This window comes from Rattus norvegicus, chromosome 15 (assembly GCF_021556685.1).
Source record: "Rattus norvegicus strain SHRSP/BbbUtx chromosome 15, alternate assembly SHRSP_T2T, whole genome shotgun sequence".
Taxonomy (NCBI): Eukaryota; Metazoa; Chordata; class Mammalia; order Rodentia; family Muridae; genus Rattus; species Rattus norvegicus.
The window spans coordinates 15,956,910-15,978,547 of NC_141548.1; the positions used below are offsets into that span (position 1 = coordinate 15,956,910).

Sequence of the window (21,638 nt, forward strand, 5' to 3'; positions counted from 1 at the left end):
AATTGGAGTGTCTCTCGCTCCTGGATGCTTCTCTTCCTTGGCTTAGCTCTGCCTGCAGAGGAATCCTCTTTTTTTGTTTTTCTGCAGTCACATTTAACTCTCTTTCTGGAAGCCAAGCGGAATTAATTGTGTAAACATGAGCAATGGTAATTGGGTAAATGAAGTTGGAAACCAAGGTATGATGTTTTTGTTTTGCTCTGCGAAGAAAAAAAATAGGAAGCTTGTTTTTCTGTGGTGGCAAACCTTACAGTAGGAATTCTGGACAGAGAATTGGCAGGAGGGAATTCATGAATTTTTCCCCAGGACTCCTTGAGTTGAAACACGTGTCTGATGCCTCCCAGGTTACAGATCAACCACAGACTGCTCTGTGTTGTTCTAAGCACCAGATCACGTATTTTGATACATAAAATCAGTTACTAGGTATAAATGAGCATAGAGTTTCTAGGGCAATTATACGCTAAGCAAACATTCACCACAAGAGCCATGGAGATGTGTAATGGAGATGTCCCCAACTTTACAGAATGCTGCCAGCAGCATGACTTTTTAAAATAAGGAAAGGACTAGCCTTTCTTTAAATAACTGTTTTAAAATGAGTTCTACTGATTCTGTGGTCATCCGATCTTTCCCAAATAATTTCAAATTAAGAGAAACTGATGAAGACTATTTCTAGTTCTCTGCTCAGAAACACTTGAGGTAGTCCAGCAAGGTCAGCCCTGATGACCCCACCATCTTGCTTTTAGTAGATAGCTTTGCCAGAACACGGTATCTATTCATGACCTTGCTCCCTGTCTCTATTGATGTCACTATAATTCTATTTTCTCTATACCTCAAGTAAAAGATCCATTACCCCAATTGAAAACCCAAGCAAATCCAGAAGCAGGCCTGGCAAAGGAATGTGCCCCACACCTCACTGATCACTCTCTACACCAGAACTATTAGGAAGGAGCAGGCCCGAGCTTAATGAGGCACTCATTAGAGGGAGAGAGAGTTGCAGAAGCCGCAATTCTTGTGTGGAAGGAGAGACTATTGTCGCAGGACGTTTGCGGCGCTCATATCGTAAACCACATGACAGATGGGTCAAGTGCTGATAGCAGTATTCTAACATTTGGAATAGCGAGGAACATATTCGATAAGCTGGCAAGTTTTTATATATGATTCAACCCACAATATAAAAGCCACGAGAATTCCAAGTCGAAAATAATTAAATGAGCTGGAAACAATCAGATACCACACATCCCCCCCCCACCCCGGCAAATGACAGATTTTGACATGTTGAAATTCCACATAGGGAGCATGAATATTCCCTAGCTCGCTTGAACTAATGACAGCCTTTTATCTGCTTTGGCAAAGCAATTAACTTCGGCCCGCTCACAATGCAGGAGTAACAGTGACCATTTGTAGGCACTTTGACTTGAGGGGAAACCTATACTCCCTGCCTTGTTTGATTTGTTCTAGTCAGCAATCCTGTCAGATACAGGTAAAATTCTTGACACTGTCTCATTCCTATGATAAGAAACTATATCACAGAAGGTACAAAATGAGTTAGAAAGTGAGTAGCCTCTGAAGGATAAGAATCCACATCACCAACCAGTTAGTGCTTGTTCTTCGTGATACAAAAGTATATCTTCTTCCGGTCGCTGACGTAGCAGCTGCCGTTCACGTTTGTCCATCTTGATGGAGCACCGGTTTTGCATTTGGCCTCCAAGTGTCCCAGGTAGGGTGTGGTGAGATACTGGTTAGAGTCCTTGTCCAATATCATCACACCTCCAGAATGAGGTCATGCCGAGGGAGCAGCATCTCTGGTTGCCGTTTGTCACGTTTGCTTGTCGGGGTATTCTTTTCAGAGTTCCTTGTCACTTGTCACTCTTTGTGAAAGTCACTTTGTCTCTTTACTTGTTTTTTTTTCTGCCTCTCTCCTACCTGAACAGCTCCCCAGCCAGCTCCTGAGCCTCCTTCTTTACTCACACAATTGCAGACCAGCATGTTATCTCAGAGGCTCACAGGCAGGCCTAGGCCAGTATCAAGTACTGTAAACCTCTATCTTCTGTCACTTGGCTTTCTAGCTTTCTAGCTTTCTAGCTTAGTTGGCTGTTCTGTTCACTCTTGAAATTCTGTTCCAGTTTCGAATACTAAGCTGGGGCTCAGGCTCTCAAGTGTGACGTCCTAGGTTTTAAGATACTCAGAAGAGAGCATTTATTTCCAAATGTCCACATATTATTTTTTTGTCTAGCAATGTCTGACATATGCAACATTTTCAAATCTCAATGTCAGCACAAAATAACATTGTTGTTGCATAACATTTTGCATGACGGTTTTTTTTTCCTATGTTATGAGCTTCAATTCTGTCGAATGAAATGTCTCCTAACTATACCGTATTTTCAGTTCCTTCGCCATCAGTGCTCCAGCTACTGCAGAACTGGGTCATGGGTAGGAATATCTCAGTACATTTTATGATGGCAGAGGTGACCAATGAGCCAGACTCATTTCTAAACCAAAGTTCTTCGTGCCCTTTGGGGAATGGGTTGCTGAAGGTTTTTACACAGTATTTTCTTTAAAGACAACATCCTACAGAATTCATGGCTAGTATAGTTTTGGCCACTGAGTTAGCAAATCAGCTGTTAGAGCAAGTAGGGAAAAGGTCTGTGCCTCACTAAAGTGGCTTAAGCTACAGAGAATGGAGTCCCAACTAACTAATTAGCAGTAATTAGAGGATGAGCCACATGGGTTAATTGGCAGTTGAGTATTGTAGATTAAAGACTCATCACCCACGAACCTCAGTGGTCGCGTGTTCAAGTGAAATTGCACAAGGTTTTATTAAACATACTGTCTGTATATATATCACAAACCAGGCATACACATACCTGTGTACATATGCACACACTCATCAATGACTGCACATGTACACACTATGTGTATCGATTACTGTTTATTGTAGTCAATCGAAAAGTCTTGCATTAAAAAAAAAAAACACAAATCTTCAGGAAGTCCTTACTTAAGCATCTTGGATTTCTCAAAACATAAAAAAAATCATTTATAGCTTCTTAGGTAAATGGGAATAAAAATACTGGTGGTAATTATTTTATTTCTATCTCTGGTGTCATGAACATCCAGAATGTCCCTTGATTTGGTGACTGTTCCATCCAAAAGGGCAATGCTCTCGATCTTGAAAGTGAGAGATTTCAAAGATGTGGTCCAAGTGGGATTTCCTGCAGATCTGTATAATGTGCAGGCTTGTCTGGCTATCAGGAAATGTGTGTACGTGTGTGATGTGCGTATGTGGATGTATGTGTTGAATGGGTAACAGGCATAGAATAAGGAATTTGCAGATGGATGTGTAAATGTGAACATCAACCAATGGAAAGTAGCCACTGCATATTTACCATCGAAATGCAAATCCCTCACTCTACGCATAATACCCAAACATATATACGCAGTATGTTTGTAGAGATGCTGGGAAGTCTAATGAGATTCCGATAGTCTACTCATAAAAGTTACAAACAGGTCAGGTGTTCCCAGAATAGAGAAGTTAATCTTGCCTCTAACTTTTTTCCAAGAATTTTTTTCTCTCTAGGCAAGGCCGTCAGCTGTTACCACCCATCCTCCCACATCTGCTGACTAGGTGTTGGCTGTCCTTTACCTACCCTGAAAACTCCCCAAAACCCCTACCTTCAAGCTCTAACCAGTTCCAGCCACCTTTCCATTTGGCAATGGGAGAGATAAAGATGATTTTATTGACCACATACAGAAAGCCCATCTTCACTCCCACAACTGTCTAATTGAACTGAAATTTAAAACCAATCATCTGACTGGGTCCCATTTTCAGTCTTATCTCCCAGTGGACAAAACCTTCTGTTTTACAGAATTTGTTTTCTGTTATTAAATTCTAAATACTAATGATGCATGTCATCTAAAAAACACCTATCTTTTTTAAGTAGCTATTTTCTGTCCTTATATTTAAATCCAACCACTCCAGAAATAAGTTTGTATGGAGTATTGAGAAATTCTGTTTAGGGCTGGGGATATAGTTCAATACTAAGAAAATTGCCTAGCATGTGTGAAGCCCTTGGTTCAACCCCCAGTACCATAAAAAAAATGCAAAGAAATTATATTGTGCAAGGCTCATTCTGACACCCAATCTAAGCTGAATCAGCCAAGAAATGACACTGTCCGCCTGCATGAGCTGAGAGTGTGGCAAAGAGAAGAGTTCTGCTCCTGCTAAAATATAGATTCTAGCAGTCCCTGTAATAACCTATTCCTAATACCCACTTAATCATTCTGCCCTGAACTTCTACATAAACACCCAAGAATGTTTGGTTTTTCTTCTCATCTTTTCCCTGGGTGACTTCAAGCAAAGATAACCTTGAATGTTCACCTCCAAAGTGAACCTTGCCGTACCTACTCAACAGGGAGGCCTGAAGTACAGACAATGTTGTCCCGTTGAACAGTTAGTGACCAACATAGAAAGCAACACAGTGTGAAGCCAGGGGTCTCTCGCCCTATGCCAGGTAGGCAGAGCACAGTTAGAGAGTGATATGAGGTAGTCCATGTATGCTGTCTTTAAAGAATGTGTGTACAAAACGCCACTAAATTAACACGGGCTATTCTAGACCTCACATTAAGCTCCATCTGCAACCCGGGAGCTGGAGCACTGTTTTCCTAAGTGTATCATAATGACAATGACAACAAGGTGGCTTTATGGTTTGCTCACTTAACATTTGCATGAAACTTTTATTTTTAATTTTGATAACCATTCAGAATTTCTCCACCCACTAGTTCTATTGGCCACAAAACTAGCCTGCTGCTTTCGATGAATCTTACCACAAATTCTTATACTCCAGAAAATGTAGGCCGCTTAATCACTCCCGCCAAAAAGCTCGAAGACACAATCCGTCTTGCTGAACTAGTCATTGAAGTGCTGCAACAAAACGAAGAGCACCACGCCGAGGTGAGCAGGCCCAGGGGGAGATGTCACAGTGTCCCTTAGCTGAGGTGCCAGCGCAGTCCGCAGCCACCTGGTTGCGACCGAGATGCCTTAACTCACGTTTTCTTTCAAGTGGGCTGAAGGGAATGAAGGTAGACATTTTGGAAGGAGGCGTCTTTAGAAGGTTGTCCAAGTGACCAAGAGGTGGTTGTGTGTTGTGCATTTCAGCCTAAATTTTCAGATGTTTCTCTGAACACGGGACTGAGGTGAGTGTAAATGCAAGGCTCTGGTGGCATCCGGGGAGCCATGCAGCACAAATCCGTTATCCAGATACACAGAATGCTCTCCAGTCTTTTGTGGTTGTTTTGTTGCTAGCGCTGTTGTTCCAATTGGTTCTTTGGTGTGTGGACCATAGGTTATCTTTTTTTTTTTAAGTTTGAGTTTTTCTCTGTATCTTATTCTGATTATGCAGTCCTTTCCCCCTTCTTAATCAGGTTTTCTGAGCACAGTAATAGAGACAATAATAATATGCTGTTCGACTTGTCATTTCTGTGACACAAACCCAAATAAATACAGCTTCCTTCATTTTATTTTGACAAACCCCTATTAAAATGATTGTGAAGGAATTATAAATTAAAGGACTTCAAAAACAATTAGAAGCCAAACCTATAAGGACGTAAATGCCCCAGCGCTTCCAGGCAAGGTCTAGAGGATCAAACTCCGAAGCTGCCCCAAACTTGACCTTTAAAATCATTTCTCTCAACACAACCTGGTTTGTAAAATTACACTAAGTCTCCCTCTCCCTTTACATTCGTTCTTACAGAAAGGGGAGAAAGGGATACCTGTAAAAGTGATTTCTTAGACACCTAAAACAACCCTACCCATGACTAAGAAAATTTTGACAGATTGTTAAATGATATACACTGTAAAACCAGCCATCCCAACTAATGCTGATTGCATATTGAAATTTCCTCCCTATTTCTCTACTGTTCCGGTCAACCTTGGCTGATCGTGGCAGGGGAAAGAGGTATGTGACTCAAGCAAATAACCCGGCCACCTGCTCTCATACTCTGTGCATGCCCTGGTAGTACCATACCTTCCGATGGTATTTTCTGGTGCCCCTGCTTTCTAACACCGACCCCAGGAATGTAACAGCAACTTCCAGTGGACTGCTTGTGACATGGGTGACCCTCCACAGCAGGGTAAATGCGGGGTGATTCTCTTGTGCGTGCATGAAGCAATTGATAGGCTTATGAGGACTGCAGTTACATCCTGACACACGCCTCTCACCTGCCTTGATTCTGTCCCTGGCCTGTCATAGTTTCCTATGTCCGTCTGTATTTACCTGTATTCCAGAGGAGGAGTTCCAATCTTAGTAACCAGTAGCCCCATGGAGTGATACTAACCTTTTTCTACAACTGTCTGTGTGTGACTCAAATATACAGTATTTATATATAGAGAGAGTGTCGAAGAATCCTGAATTCCCTGCAGACCCTCTGTGAATGAGGGGAGACCCATGAGTGGGTGTCATTAACCCATACAGCACTTAGCAATGGACATACAGACTGAAGGGAAAGAGGGTGCCAAATAGCACCCCCAACCACACAAACTTAAGAGTAACTTCCAGACAGATGCAAGAAAATTGGCTTGCATTTTTCCTTCCACTATTATTTTTTAAGATATTCTTTTTAGACTGAGGGATTGGAGGTTCCAGTGACAATAAGTCTCTTCTTTCTGGATGTCTTCAAAACCATCTCCTGAGACTTGGGGTATCCTGGCCTGCCTTTCCTAGCTTGAGAGGTAAAGGGTTGACCAAGTGCACGTATTTGTGAAGCCAAGGATCTGAAGAGGATGGTTCCTTCCAATCACAGCTGTGCATTTCAGTCAACAGCAGAAGAAGTAAATGGCAGACATACTCCATTGGTCATCAAGCTATTCTCTAAGGCTACTCCCAGATCATAGTGAATGCACATGTTCCTTGGCCACACTGAAGAGACATCACCACAGCAAAGAAATCCCAGCACTGCAAAAATAAAATAAAATAAAACAAATAAACCCAACTTCCAAGGAAGCTACTTCTTTTTACCTTTCCCAAAAATTTGGGTTTTTGTAAATGCCAATCATCATCCTCCTAATCACTCATAAGAAATGTTTCCATCTTGCAGATTTAGAAGTCATGCAGGAAGGGTTGGGGATTTAGCTCAGTGGTAGAGCGCTTGCCTAGCAAGCGCAAGGCCCTGGGTTCGGTCCCCAGCTCTGGAAAAAAAAAAAAAGTCATACAGGGTAAACAAACATGGTGACTTCAATCTTGTTCTCAACATTGGTTTTTGAAATTAGTAATAAAAAATAAACTTCAGCATATTTTAGAATCTCAAAGGCCAAAAAAAAACTATTTTAGGTAAACGTACAGAATTACTCATCATTAGATCTCACTATTTAATGAGACCTACCCATTGAGCCTCTCCTATCTACTGATCGCTGAGTCAAGGAACTTAGTGTTCCTTGAAAGGCAATGAGAACTAAAATGTCCAAGGCCATAAAAAGATAAAGTAGATATCAGCCAGAGCTTAGAATCTGGACCAGAGAAGTTTGGACTTGAATTCTAGCCCCAACGCACTTGACTGTGATCCAGTCACTTAACCCAGTCGGATGGTCACTGCTAAACGGAAGATAACTTGAAGCAAGGGTCAGATGACATTGTGCTGGGCACATGGTAAGCACTCTACAAAGTTTAGCTATTGTTACATCAAGAAAATAATTCCCAAGAAATCAAAATATCTGATCGTTTATTTTTAAAAAGATGATTTCTAGGTTAAAAAAAAAAAAAGATACATGATGTCTGAGAACCGATGGCTGAGTTGGAAGGAGAGGGAATCCTCTCCCAGGAAGAGTGGGCTCATCCTGAAAGGCACCCCACCTGTCCTCAGTTGCTGCATACAGATAATATAGGAATTTGAATTTTCATGTTTGGTGCCAGCCCACCTACCTGGAATCTCTATGGAGTTATAGAGCATTGATCTCTTTCAAAAGTGCCCAGGTGATTCCTGTGTGGGGCCCATTTGGTGACAAGGGTGTAATGAAAAAGTTTGACTTGACATAACGCATTGTACACGTTTTCTTCCTGAAAGGATGAGGATTTGTTTGCCCAGAACTCACTCTCTGGGTTCTCCCTAAGCTTTGACAACTAAAAAAGGCACTAAATCCTAAATATGGATCCGAACTGTTGTGGACATACTATTTATGGATACTTCACAAATAAAAGTAACAACAGACCCACCCCACCCCCAAAAAACCCTCATCTTTTTAAAGGCTGTTTTAAATTCCGATATAGTAAATGTCCCAAGAGGGAAAGTCTCTCCTCAGCCAAGAGCACATCCTTCCTTTACCATTCACACATGCTGTGTGTGGAAGCTGGTGTCACATTTTGCTCTCATATGCAGCAGAATTTTCTTCTCACAACCTGACCTACGCACAGGCACACATATTTTAACTTCATGTACTCCCCCTTCCCAATCTCTCTCTATGTATATGTATGTATATGTATATATGTATTGTGGTGCACAGAGGGTACATATATACATGTTAGTTTGTGTGCAAAATATACAATGTGTTCAGTGTAGTGAATTGTACCCCCTAAAGCACACAGCTTTTGTCTTTGAATAATCAAAAAACATCCGGTAAGTATTTATGCTCTACGGTGTAACTCCATATTCTCTATGGAAAAGGTTTACTGAGTCTTTAGGTGCTTGTGAACATATATTACTTCATGTGCAAAAGTAGTTGTCACCCACAGGAGCCAAACTAAAATAAAGAATAGTGTTGGTTCAGCACGGTTGTATAGATTGTTTACCTGCTCAGAATTGCCCTTTAACTGTTTAGCGATTCCTAACCTATCTAGACTCTTTACCCGCTCCTTAGAGAAGCTAAGAAGAAATCCTTGGTTTTTAGCTCTTCATTCACTGCACCGGCCTCCCTAGTGATAATAATCCTCTTCGCGGGGCTCCCAATTTGTCCAGCCTGTATGACTACTATTGCAAAAACTAAGGATTTCTCAACAACAAATCCCTTAGGGCCTGGCTCTCTATAGAGGAGAGATACTTCGTTCTCCACGGTCTCTTGCTTACCAGTTCTTTAAATTAAAAGCAGAAGACCCACATCTGCAGTTGGGTTAAGAATTCTTTTTTTTTTAACTTCATACATTTTGACCGGGTTTTGGTTTGATTGGGCTTTTCTGTTCTTGATCCTTTATCTTAGAACAAAGTTGTATTTGGGAACATAATACACTTTTCCCTACATACCTTCATGGCCAGGCCCTGAAGATGTAACATTGATCAATAAGGGCCAGCCAACTTGCTGTGCCTTTCTGGACTTTACAAACACCCTGGATGAGGAGAGAAGAGTCACCCTGTATAGGCTCAGGACTCTGCACAGGATTCTCTTACGTAAATGGCAGCAGGCTCCAAGAGCCCTGACTCGGGAGGAAGGACTCCTTCCTGGGCTAGCCTCCATGAGAGGAGCAAGGCCCATACCCCAGGGCTCTCACCTTCAGGTGGTAAAGCTACAATAAAACCTCATTAATTCAGGAAAACGACTTGGAATCTGTGATGACTTACTTGCATCTATGGCTATTTTCCTATCTCTTAAGTAAAATACTTATCATGACACCAACACTGTTGTAATTGAGAAGTTTTTTTTTCTTGTAACTTGGAAGCATGCATTCTTAGAACTACAAAGTTAAACCTCCCATCTTTTTAACTAGTAGGCCAGTTTATCAACAAATACTTAAATGCTGGGAAAATTTGTAAGCATTCTGACACATTCATGTACTAAACATTGTAGACTCTGTACTTAGTACCCAGTTGCTATCTCAAAAGCAAAAAGGTACCTCTAGAAAGTCAAAACAATTTGAGTTTTTTGGCTAACAGAACAGCTTTTCCCCATTCCCATTGCTCTGAATCAGTGAGGTTTTACTGTATATTACGATGGAAACAGCAGGTGTCTAGTTCCAGCCAAGCCATCCTTAAAGAATGGTACATGACTTGATTTTTTCCATTTAATTTGCAAACCAGCCACATGTTGATAAAGGAGAAGTAAGTAATATGAAATCTCACGAAAGAAGAGAGGTGGACCCTCTGTTCTGCCTCCTAGTGGCTGTTAGAAGACCCTCCAATAAGGAATAGATTCCCACAGAAGAGCTTGGCCATTGAACAAACCCTTCCATGTATAGAACTACCTGCATAACCATCCTTCATATTTCCAAACGCTTTCCCATCTTCTTGATGAATGCTCTGGAAAGTGTTTCCTGTGGGAAAACTTTGCAGCATTGAGTGGGGAGGTGGGAGGACAAGAAAAGGCTGGCAATGTTTGTTTTTCTGCTCTCTTCGAAATCAGCAAAACAGGGCCTGTTGACACCAGCACTCATTCTGCATGCCCCCTGCCAGAAATGATTAGCCTACATGCATGCATGCCTCTGAAGTTCATTCACATCTGGCCCAGGCTGATGTGAATGTCACCCCCGAGACCCTGCACAACGATTTCCAAGGGCCCATGTGCATGAAAATGAGTTACTTCACTGATATTTTTTGGTTTTCAATGTACATTTGTCTAAGCCCCACAGAAGTAAGTCCTAACCTTATCCCATGATCCCTAGGCTAAGCCAGAAATTTCCTCTAGAGCAGAAGCAAAGGCTCCCTACTGAGATAGACTTTTTACTCAACAGTTCTGTAGTCATTCTAATAATGGCTTGCTTTGACTTAGTTTAATAGAGGAGTAATGTTTCCAGGGTGTAGGAAGATGGGAATCCCTGGGGTTCAAAGACGCCATAGACAACTAATCCCCAGATATGGAAATGGAAATGAACAGTAATTGCAAATTTTCAAGTTAGACCAGCAGAAAACCCATAAACACAGTGAAGAAACTCCCAAATTCTACACCTTAGAGCAAGAACCAGCCAGCAGCAATGACAGAGCATGACCCAAGCCTACTGAGTTATTGTAAATTGAGCAGAAGTTCAATGTCTGACACTCCTACAGCCGTGTCCTCTGACCTCTGGGTCAGGAGCAAGGCTTTGTACACAGAGTAGTGCCTTGGCCACTGAGAGGCCCACTCATATCCAGACTGCTGTTCTCTTTACAATAAAGTGACCACGCCCCGCTGGATGTACAGCCAGTCTTGACTATGAGGGTTGGAGCACACAGCCTTCGTCCCAAGTAGATACTCAGCTCCTCTCTGTCTGTTGTTTTTCTGCCACATTTCAAAGGCCTTTGCGTGGTGGTCAGACTTAATGGTGGAGCACGCGGAGACGTTCCTGTCACTCTTTGCAGTGGACATGGATGCAGCATTAGAGGTGCAACCCCCAGACACGTGGGACAGTTTCCCACTCTTCCAGCTGCTGAATGACTTTCTCCGTACAGACTGTATGTATCACCCTGGACCATTGGCCTTTCCTGAATAGCATGCAGATAAACTTGTTGCTAAGAAATCTTTATTCCAAGTAGACTGTGTGTTAGACAAAGCTCCTCTTTGTTTTACTGTTATATACATACACACACACACATATACACTCCACACACACATACATACATACATGCATATGTACGTATGTACATACATACACACTCCACAGACACATTCGCATCCTCCACACACACACACAAACCCTAAACATACACACAAACTATACCCCACACACACTCTCTGTACACACATATATACCACACATACATACATACATACATACATACATACATACATATATACATACACACTCCACACACACCCTCCATACAAACACCACACCACACACACACACACACACACACACACACACACACACCAGAGAGAGGGGGGGGTGGAGAAGATATAATTAACTGTAGATAGTTCTTTTGCCTGTCTTTGAGAAGAACTCAAGAGCTGTGTGGAAAAATGAATACATTTCTTGTGTTTTACTTATTCTCCAGAAATTAGCCTAACCTCTTTAAGCTTTTCAATTTTTATGAGATGATATTTTCTAGATAAAAGACACCTTTGGCCAAATCATACTGCAAGTATCTTGTAGCAATGACAACCATAAAGAGGTCCTTCCTCTGGGAGGGTGATGGAGGGAGGAGACAGGGAATGTTTTCTTTTTCCTTTGTACCTAGTCAGCAGAAGAGGAGGAAGAGAAGCCATTTACAAATGCTAGGCTGATGCTTTGCATAGGGATGTACAAGTTGGTAACATGACTTTGGTTCATATTTTCCTTCCACTCGGATACAAGTATGAGTTTCTATGAAGTTCCTGCTTTTGTCTTTTTTTTTCTTTCAGTCTCCTTCGCAGCAGGGTGTTGGATATAGAAGGCAAAACCCTCTGTGTGCACACTGTACTTTGATAACATTGCTGTGGGTTCTGACTGGGATTTTGCTTATCTGTTCTAGATAACTTGTGCAATGGAAAGTTTCACAAACACCTGCAGGATCTGTTCGCCCCACTCGTTGTTAGATACGTGGATCTGATGGAGTCCTCAATTGCACAATCTATCCACAGGGGCTTTGAGCGGGAGTCATGGGAACCAGTCAAGTAAGGAAACCTGCTTTTAATCCCATCGGAATTTGGGCACAAATGGCTACAGAGTCATATAGAAATGGTGGCACATGGCTATTGTTGTTAGTATGAACAAAGGGCAAGCCCTGTTTTATTGAACATGGTGCTGGTGGTGGTAAAAGTGTATAAACTGAAACCTTTGTGTTGCAAATGATACAGAGGACTAAGATATGTAACCATGTGTGTGGTATTTATTCTGTTTATCTTCCTCAAATGTCACTTCCCACAGTGTCTTCCATAAGGTCCCCAGGAAAGGGGAAGCCCTGACCACAATATACAAGCTTTAATTCGTTACAAATCCCACAGGACAAATCATGGGGGAATCCTTGGTACTTCCCATGGCTGCTGGGCAACCTCAGCTATTGAGTATCTTTGGCACACTCAGGGACTTCTCTGCTACCAGAGGAACAGGCCATGCCTGTGGACTGCCAGGCACCGGTTCCAAATATCCCAGAAATGACACCCCTATATAGAGGGTTGTGATACGATGTGAAAAGCTCTAGTAAAGCCCCGCTCTGCCTTTGTCCTGGTAGACCCTAGTTGTTTGGGCAGCCCCCACCACCACTTCTCTAAGAAATGATTTTAAATTGTATAGCACTTTACATCTTTGAGATGCACTGACCTAGAACAAACCAGGCAGATATCTAGAGTCTTAGGAAACCCAGACCTTATCTCCCAGTTGGAAAGAATTCAAGAGGCTTTCCTTAATACAGAATCCTTTTCTGAAGCACGTTTCTAAATGAATGTTCCTCTAATATCAATCTCTAGACAACCCTGACTGACAGAGTTCCCTCTGTCCCCTTCCGTACTTAAGTCACAGGACCGTTGCTTTGATTTGCCCCAACTGAAAGCGGATCAATAGCCCATAGCTCTCGGTTTGAAAGAAAAGAGAGGTAATGATTCTGTTGACTTTGACCTCGGGAGTCTAAAACTAGATAAGGAGGGTAAGGCATTCACGAGGGGGTATTTATTTGTTTGTTGGTTATAATAAGCATGGCCATTGTGCTTTGGAAAAGAGCTGTGAAGAGAAAAAGGCTTAAGTGAGTGATATTCATGTTTTGAAAATAGCAATGGTCTTGAAATAGCATTCCCTTGCTTGGGTTTAAATGTGGTAGATACTGTTGCCAACACAGAGGGGGAGAATGACACCACCCTGGATTCTTAAAGAGCCATAGATCTGGGGCCTTGCCCTAGCAGGAAGGCACGGATTTGACTTCTAGGAATGTGTTTTCTCATCACTAAAAATGATTCCTTAAAAAGTTCCTACCCAGGGCCTGAGACTTGTCATAAATTTCTGTGAAAATGTCACTAAAGTCATTTTATAATCTGTTAAGTTCTTCAGAAGCCAAACAATATGGCTGCTATTCATTTGGGAGCATTCAGTGTTCTGAGTGCTTACTACCAGCAGTAGAGATAGAATTAAAATCACTTTCACAATTGGAGTCTAGAATGTTTTTTTTTTTAACTAATGATATTGGATTCGTGGATTTATAATTTAAAATGCCTGAAACTTTCAAAAGAGTGTTATGAGTAGTCACCTGAGAATATAGACAGGTATGGATGTGGGTGGGGGCTGAGGGGGGAGGAAGTAAATGTTTTGCTGTTCAATTTGTGCTATTGTTAGTCTGTGGTATGTTCAGTTCATATCAAACAATGTCATGCCTTTGAGAGTATCTGGAGACATTTGAAAAAGCCAAGTAAAGCATAAGCTACATTAACATTTCTTTTAACCACGCACCAATCAGCTTCTTTTTAGACAGTATGGATGCTGTGTGGAAGTTCTAAGTTGCACCATGACACGGAGAATCAAAGGTAGATCGGGACATGTGTGTACATAGAAAGACAAACCTCTCCATTCCTCTAACAGTGCAGAGAGCACACAGGGAGACATCTTTGACACTTGGAGAAGGCCATCCCTCTTCCTTAAACCAAGATGCCTCTTTCAACTTGGATTTTTATCAAAAGCAATAATGGCAGAAACTCTTTCAGAATTCTCTCCATCAGCTTCCTCCTGAGCTAGGAACTGACTTGGGGAAATTTAAGTTGCCCAGTCCTTTAGTCGTCTCAGTTTCTGCCACATGACTACCACACACGCAAACATCCATACATGTACACATACACATACATACACACAAAGATGTACGTGCATACACACATGCAACGAATAAAAGAGGTAAAAAGCAATGCATAAAAATAGTACTCACCTTTCATATTTCTTTGTATGAAACTATTGCCCTGTAAAGAAAAATTAACTGCAGTTAGATTCTGTGCCTAGTATAATGGAAGTTATTGGTAGCATGGGTAAAAGCTAAGTCTTAAGTTTACTTTAAAGTGTGGCTCTTCATGTCTGTGAGAAGAGAGGGACTGTATCTTACTTACTTTATTGTGGGTGCTGATGTGGAACCCCAATGCACACTTCCAACTGCACCCAAAGACTCTCTCTCAAGATGAAACCAGTGTTCAATGGAACCTCGAGCCATAACCCTTCCCTGAGCATCCATCAGGACATGCCATAGGGTCATTATCTAGAGTTGGGCAGGTAGTTTGCAAGTCTGTCAGCCCTGAATGTGAAGTTTAGTCTCTGCACACAGGTGGGCAACACCTCACCCAGCCATATAGTGATGGCTCATTGCTAATATGTCAGAAAGGTCTTCAAAGTAGAAGAATCCAGGAATGCTTTCCCATGGGTGGGTGACCCCTTCGTCTCTTCTTGGATTCTTCTGAGAGCAAGGAATCCTTGACTTTGTGATTTTCATGTGTCAGGTTAGGAAGGGTAAAGCAAATACTGATTCTTGATAAGGACTATAAATCCTGGTTTCCTGGTACTTAAAATACTTGTTCCTCCTCTGGACCTGAGATGTACCAATGAAAAGTACCTTTCAATTAATACCCATTCCCAATGATGAAGATTTGATGGTAAAAGAAAGTATCCCTTCTAGGAACTTCAGCAGTTTGTGGGTGACTAGCTGTCAAATATACAGGTATTAAAGCTAGAACTCTTGACTCTGGGGCCAGTGAAATGACTCAGGAGATAGGTCCTTGGGAGCCCAGAAAGTTTGTATGCCAGATCCCAGGGAAAGGTGGACAAGGACCAGTTCTACAAAGTTGTTCTCTGATCTCCAGACACATTGCCTGCTTCATGTGGACACGCATTAATGATTATAATCACAATAAAACTTGAAGTCCTAAGACAGTATCTCAAACCATCAGTGTCTCTGAATTAAGATCCTATATCATTTGACTTTTCCAAGGCTCAGTGTCCCCCTTTATAAAACAACAACTTTTCATAACCAAAACATTTCCATTCATAGTATTCTTGGTAATAGCATGTGGACATAGTATGCATGGCCACACACAACTACACACTCTCTTCACTCCAGCATCTAGAACAGAGCAGGGCTTGGCACATAGCCAGGTTCAACTGTATCAACAGAATGTTGGGAACCTGTACAGGCTAGGGATTATAAGGAGACAAGAGGAAAGTACGACCATGGGGAGGGGTGAGAAAAAGATACAATCTCCAGAGTGGGGATTTATAGCTAGTTGGGTCTATTAATATATACACAAGAAAATGGCTTTAAGTATTGCCAAAGTATGTGTGTATAAATCATATATAGAGTTGTGAGAATGTAGCTCATAGGGGCATGAGTTTCCACTGAAGGGTTGGGAAGGAACTGACTGGAAGAGTAGCATTTCCAAAGAGGCAGGGCTCAGCAGGAAGACCACGCACACCAGTGGGAATACACAGGGGAGCAGAACAAAACAAAGGAAGCTGAGCATTTGGTGTGGGCCAGCATGGACTATCAAGGATGGGGCAAGCCTTGAAGATGTTTGAGAGATTCTCAAATCTTAGGACATTTTGGGTCTATTCTGTAAAGGATACTTTCTCAATGGGGCTTAATAATCTCAAAGCTATGGTAAATGATCTTAGAGTTGTCATAAAGAAAATATACATCTACATACAATATATAGGTAGATAGATAGTGTATCTGTGGCATTAAACTTTCATAGAGAGGGGTTGGAGAGATGGCTCAGTAGTTAAGAGCACCAGCTGCTTTTCCAGACGTCCTGAGTTCAATTCCTAGCAATCACATGGTAACTTATAACCACCTATAATGGTTCTGATGCCCTCTTCTGACATGTAGGTATACATGCAGATAGAGCACTCATAAGCTTAAATATTTTTTTTTAAAATAGAGCCTACAAACTTTCATAGAGACGGAAGTTTGGGGCTGGATAGTAATGAATAACAGGTTAGGAGACCTTACTCCGAACTCTAAGAAGGTATCAACTAGTACCCTTACCCCTGAATTGGATTAGACCTAAGGGCAAACACAGAGAGAAGCTTCAATGTGAAAGCTCCAAGAAAAGACAGATGTACTTCATATATTCATGCAACAAATGGCTTGTAAAAGTAGAACATGTTCTGTATCTAAAAATCTACCCCCATCCATAAGCTTAGAGCAGAAATATTTGAGAGATGATGTAACCATACCCCTCCTGCATAGAAACAGTCTTCATTAGAAACTATTTTAGGAAAAGGGCCCCACCTATATTCACTGCCATCCGTAGAAATGAGATACACACACATCTCTAACGTGGATGGATATAAGAGACAGCAGATAAGAATTTTGTAATCTCAGACTCTAGAGACCGGAGTTAAGTGAAAGCAACCCTTTTTGTTAAGGTCCCTGGATTGGATGAGGCTAATTTTTAATGTGTATCAATTACTAGGAGTCGAATTCTCACTTCTTGTCCTACCGAGAGACATCTACTTATGGTCCTTACAGAGAATCAAGACTGGCTGATTGTCCAGTAGTCACTCCAGCCCTCTTTGAAAATAATAATTCATCACAGCTCCCAGAGCATTGCATCGTAACTGAGTGCTATGCAGAATTTTCCTTTAAATACGTGATATTGAAATACTATGCTTAGAATTTACCTCTGATTGGTACTCTTTTAATGTCCCAGATAAAATATAAGTAGCATAAAAATATGCTTTATTACTCCGATAAAGCCAGAAATGTCATAACTTATCATTTTAAAACTAAATCATTTATGGGGGTTGGGGATTTAGCTCAGTGGTAGAGCGCTTGCCTAGGAAGCGCAAGGCCCTGGGTTCGATCCCCAGCTCCGAAAAAAAGAACCAAAAAAAAAAAAAAACTAAATCATTTACAACATGTGCTATGCAGGATGTGTGTCTACTGAAGCCCAGGTTCACGGCCAAAATTCTGTATTTTACAAGAAAAAAAAAAACAATACGTTTTGATTAATATGAGTATTTTTTTACTTTGTATGCGGAACGAAGGTCTCTTCCCGTCTGTGTACTCACCATCCACTAATGTGTTTAAATTGAGTTGCTTTTGCAGATACTTGTATGTTATTCATTTCTGGCTACTTACAATTTGCTCAGAATTGACATTTTAACTTTCCAGGCTGCCATCGCTAAGATCTCCTAATTCCTTGATCATTATTCAGTGTGTGTATCGTTTAATGATCGCATTTGCTTATATAGGCTTACACATGTCTCAGTGGAAATCGCCAACGGATTTGTTTCATGGCAGTGTTTAAGACTGAGAACCACCAGGGACCGAATTCAAAGGCAAATTCCCCAGTTAAACAGAGACACATGGAAGAGAAAGTTCCATTTTTTCCCCCTTCTACTTAACAGTAATATTTAGTTCAATTTCTCTTGAGTTCCCCCAAAGCATCCTTGCACCCCAGGGAGCCATAGGTCTGGGAGACACTGATCTTCCTGAAAGAGGAGGATACCTGATTGGCAACTGTGCATTCTAGGGTTTTCAGTTCATAATCCAGGGCTGACTTGCCGCTGGGAATATTTGAATGACTTATTCGTGGAGGGAGACAAGCGTCCAAACCAGTCACCAGGGCCAGTGTCTTTGCTGCAGCTTTGCCCTGCAGAGCGTGCCCAGAGGCAGCCTGGCCTCCAGGAGTCCTACTAGGCAAACAGCTCAGCCAGTGCTGCTTTGGCGAAACTTCCTCCTTCCCTACAAGATCCAAAAAGAGAACCTCAAGTCCTCTGCCAAAGTGCTGTCAATTCCCCCCTTAAACAGGGAGGCTCCTTTCAGATGCGGAGCTAGGCTGGGCTGTACCATGCCAGTGACTTTGGCTGCCTGGAACACCCTTCAAAAGCCTCTGCAAGATGTTCAGTCAGTGCCAGTGTTTGGAGCAGTACATGACACAGGCCCTCCAAAGAAATATAGTTGATTTGACTCGAATCTCTGAGCATTCATTCTCTCTCTCTCTCTCTCTCTCTCTCTCTCTCTCTCTCTCTCTCTCTCTCTCTCTCCCCCTCCCTCCTCCCTCCCTCTCCCTCCCTCCCTCCCTCCCTCCCTCTCTCTCTCCCCTCTCTCTCATTCTCTCTCTCTCATTCTCTCTCTCTCATTCTCTCTCTCTCCTCTCTCATTCTCTCTCCCCCTCTCTCTCATTCTCTCTCTTTCTCCCTCTCTCTCTCCCTCTCTCCTGCTTCTCTCTCCTTATAACACCATCCATCTCTCATCCATCACTCAATTGAACTTCAAACCTCCTTCAAAACCAAAACAGCTGATAAAAGATAACGTCACCTTTTCATTTGCTTTGACAAATTTTAAACTTTTTGTAGGAAAAAAAATGCGCAGCTCGTAAAATTTTCACACACACTTCCTCTCGTATCAGGAGATAAAAGCCCTGCTGAGGAGAAGGGTCAGAGTGACTGGTGGCTTCAGAAGCACAGAACCTGTGTCCAGTTCCTAAGATCCATATAATGATACTGGGCCACTGTGGAGCATCCACTTGTAATCCCAGCACTGGGAAGATGAGGATGGGTGTGTCCAGGACACCTGCAGGCTAAGTGCTCTCATCTAATTGGTGAACGCCAAGCTAATGGGAGAGCTGACATCAAAGGAGGTGGACAACAACCCTAGGTTGACTACTGGCTTGTTTGTGCTGTCTGTCTGTCTTTCTCTCCCCTCTCTTTCCTATACACATATGTGTATTTAAAAAAAACAACAGAACAACAACAAAACCCAGCCTTCCCAGAAGACGCTGTCAGGCATTATTTATTCCTGCCTGTCTTCCATTCCCAGGGGTAGCTACCATTAGATGATATTGTAAATCTATTTTATTTTTTGAACCAAGGGTTTTCCATAAGACCTGAATCTGGGCTTCTTTTCTTTTCCTATGTGTCTGTTTCTGTGTACTGGCATATCTCTATTTTAATAAGTGAATTTGGGAGAGAAAGCATCCATTTTCCTCCAATGTTCCATAAAATTCCCTAGGGACAATCATTCTTCTACATGTGAGTTCTTCCTCTTTGCCATCCCTTCTGACACACACATTCCTGTCTTTAGAAGTGGCAGTTGGAAGGCATTCAATTTCTGTATATCGCTATTGCGTGCACATACAGTTCGGTGAGCCTTTCCTTTCCGTTCGGTGTCTAATGTCTGCCTGAAGGAATCTTCCGTTGACAGTAAGTTATGAGTGAAAGCAGGCACAACTAATGCCCTACAACACTTATATTCTTAAGAAGTATTTTGGTAGTCTTTGTTTTTACTTAAATACCTTTATACTTTGAAAATTTCATACATGTACACACTGTATAAATGTATTTGGGATTGAAAACTACTCCTTATATACATCTAGGAGGTACAGTACAATATGTTGACTCATGTGTGTTTTGGGTAATGGTCAAGTTAGAAGACCAAGTGCATTAGCTAACTTCTACTGTAATCAGTCTTTTCTGATAAGTGCACTCCTATCCTCTCCATTGGGAAATACGATGAATTATTAATTATCCACTGCACTACAGAAAGAACACGAGAGCTGATCCATTGCATCCCTTTGCCCCACCTCACTGTTCTAGCAAACCCACTGTCTCATGGCACCCCAGTTCCAGCCACAGCCAGAATTCCACCAACGCCAAGCTCTTCTTATAGGATGAGCTCTAGATTCTTTTGGAAGTGGCCTTGAAGACAAGAATTCTCTGAGACATTTCGGTTATGTGACCACTGTGTTCGCATGCTCCATCGGTGTCTGCACTTTTAAGTTTCCCATTAACCTGACGATTTCTCTCTGGATACCAAGTCCCATCCCAGCTCTCCATCTGTAACCTGCTTACTCAATGTGTTGCTCAAGTCTCCACCATTGTCTTCTGTGTACTTAGCCAGTTGATTTACAGCTATTGTGTGCTTCTGCCACATCTACATTGTCACTGTGATGGTATTTTTTCTTTCTGTCTGTTTCTTCCACAGGAGTTTAACCAGTAACCTACCCAATGTGAACCTACCCAATGTGAACCTACCCAAAGTACCAAATCTACCAGTTAACATCCCTCTAGGCATCCCACAAATGCCTACTTTTTCGGCACCGTCATGGATGGCTGCTATATATGATGCTGAGTGTGTATTCAGTTCACATTAGATCTCATTTAAATTTAAGTGATCTTGGCATGGATATGTACTGCTTATTTCTATACATCCTATAAAACAGAGATGGAAAAGGATAATTAGACATATTTTGCTGATCGTGCAGAGACAATATTGTTTATTTCTGGCATCCATCGTGTTTATGAGACATTTGCTATATATACGCAGTAACGGTTTGTCTAACGCCCACTGAACACTCGAGGACTATGCTTTACTTCCTGAATTACTTTGTACGAGGATTTCTACCCCAGTTTTCAATGCAGGAGCCTTGATGCAGGACTCAACGTCCTTCGATGTAGGACTTTAGGAATTATTCATCCCCATGTAGTCAAAGAAAATTCTTTGATGGGCTGACCAGTCACTTCTGATCTGGTCCACGTTCCAAAAGAAGCTCGCTGACCTAGGAGCAGGGTTTTTTTTTTGTTTGTTTGTTTGTTTAATAATTAAATATTTTTTCAAGGCCGATTAAATCCGTAAAGGATTTTCCCGGTGCCAGTAAATAGCAGGATATCGGAATGGAATGTTCAGGACCACATGAAAATTTGTGAATGGACCTCCCAGACTAGGTAAATTGCATGTGTAGACATTTCCCAAAGACAAAGTACAGCAGGAAACTTTGACATCTAGGCAGCAAGAAGCCTTCTGAACTTGAGAATATGAGAGTCAGGCCACACACAATTATGGTTGGGCAGCAGAGCAGTGTCTGTGCATTC

The 21,638-nt window shown here is 41.8% G+C and overlaps 1 protein-coding gene and 1 long non-coding RNA gene across 18 annotated transcripts in view; one reads left to right on the forward strand and one right to left on the reverse strand.

Annotated features, from left to right (window-relative positions):
• The window catches only part of Cadps (calcium dependent secretion activator), a 466,682-nt gene that overhangs the window by 358,595 nt on the left and 86,449 nt on the right, over positions 1–21,638 (forward strand). For 4 of the 17 annotated variants that reach the window (XM_087585085.1, XM_087585086.1, XM_087585090.1 and 1 more), the window contains 5 exons: positions 4,839–4,945; positions 9,991–10,011; positions 11,181–11,337; positions 12,337–12,478; positions 20,752–20,898. In XM_087585085.1, coding sequence (XP_087441211.1) covers positions 4,839–4,945; positions 9,991–10,011; positions 11,181–11,337; positions 12,337–12,478; positions 20,752–20,898 — 574 coding nt within the window. 17 annotated transcript variants of the gene reach the window in all.
• LOC148000840 (uncharacterized) overlaps positions 4,703–21,638 on the reverse strand; it is a 37,172-nt gene continuing 20,236 nt past the window's right edge. The window contains exons 3-4 of the long non-coding RNA XR_015638249.1: positions 14,707–14,737; positions 4,703–6,944 (exon numbers count right to left, since the gene is read on the reverse strand). This is a non-coding gene — a long non-coding RNA (uncharacterized LOC148000840). The remainder of the gene's footprint in view (positions 6,945–14,706; positions 14,738–21,638) is intronic.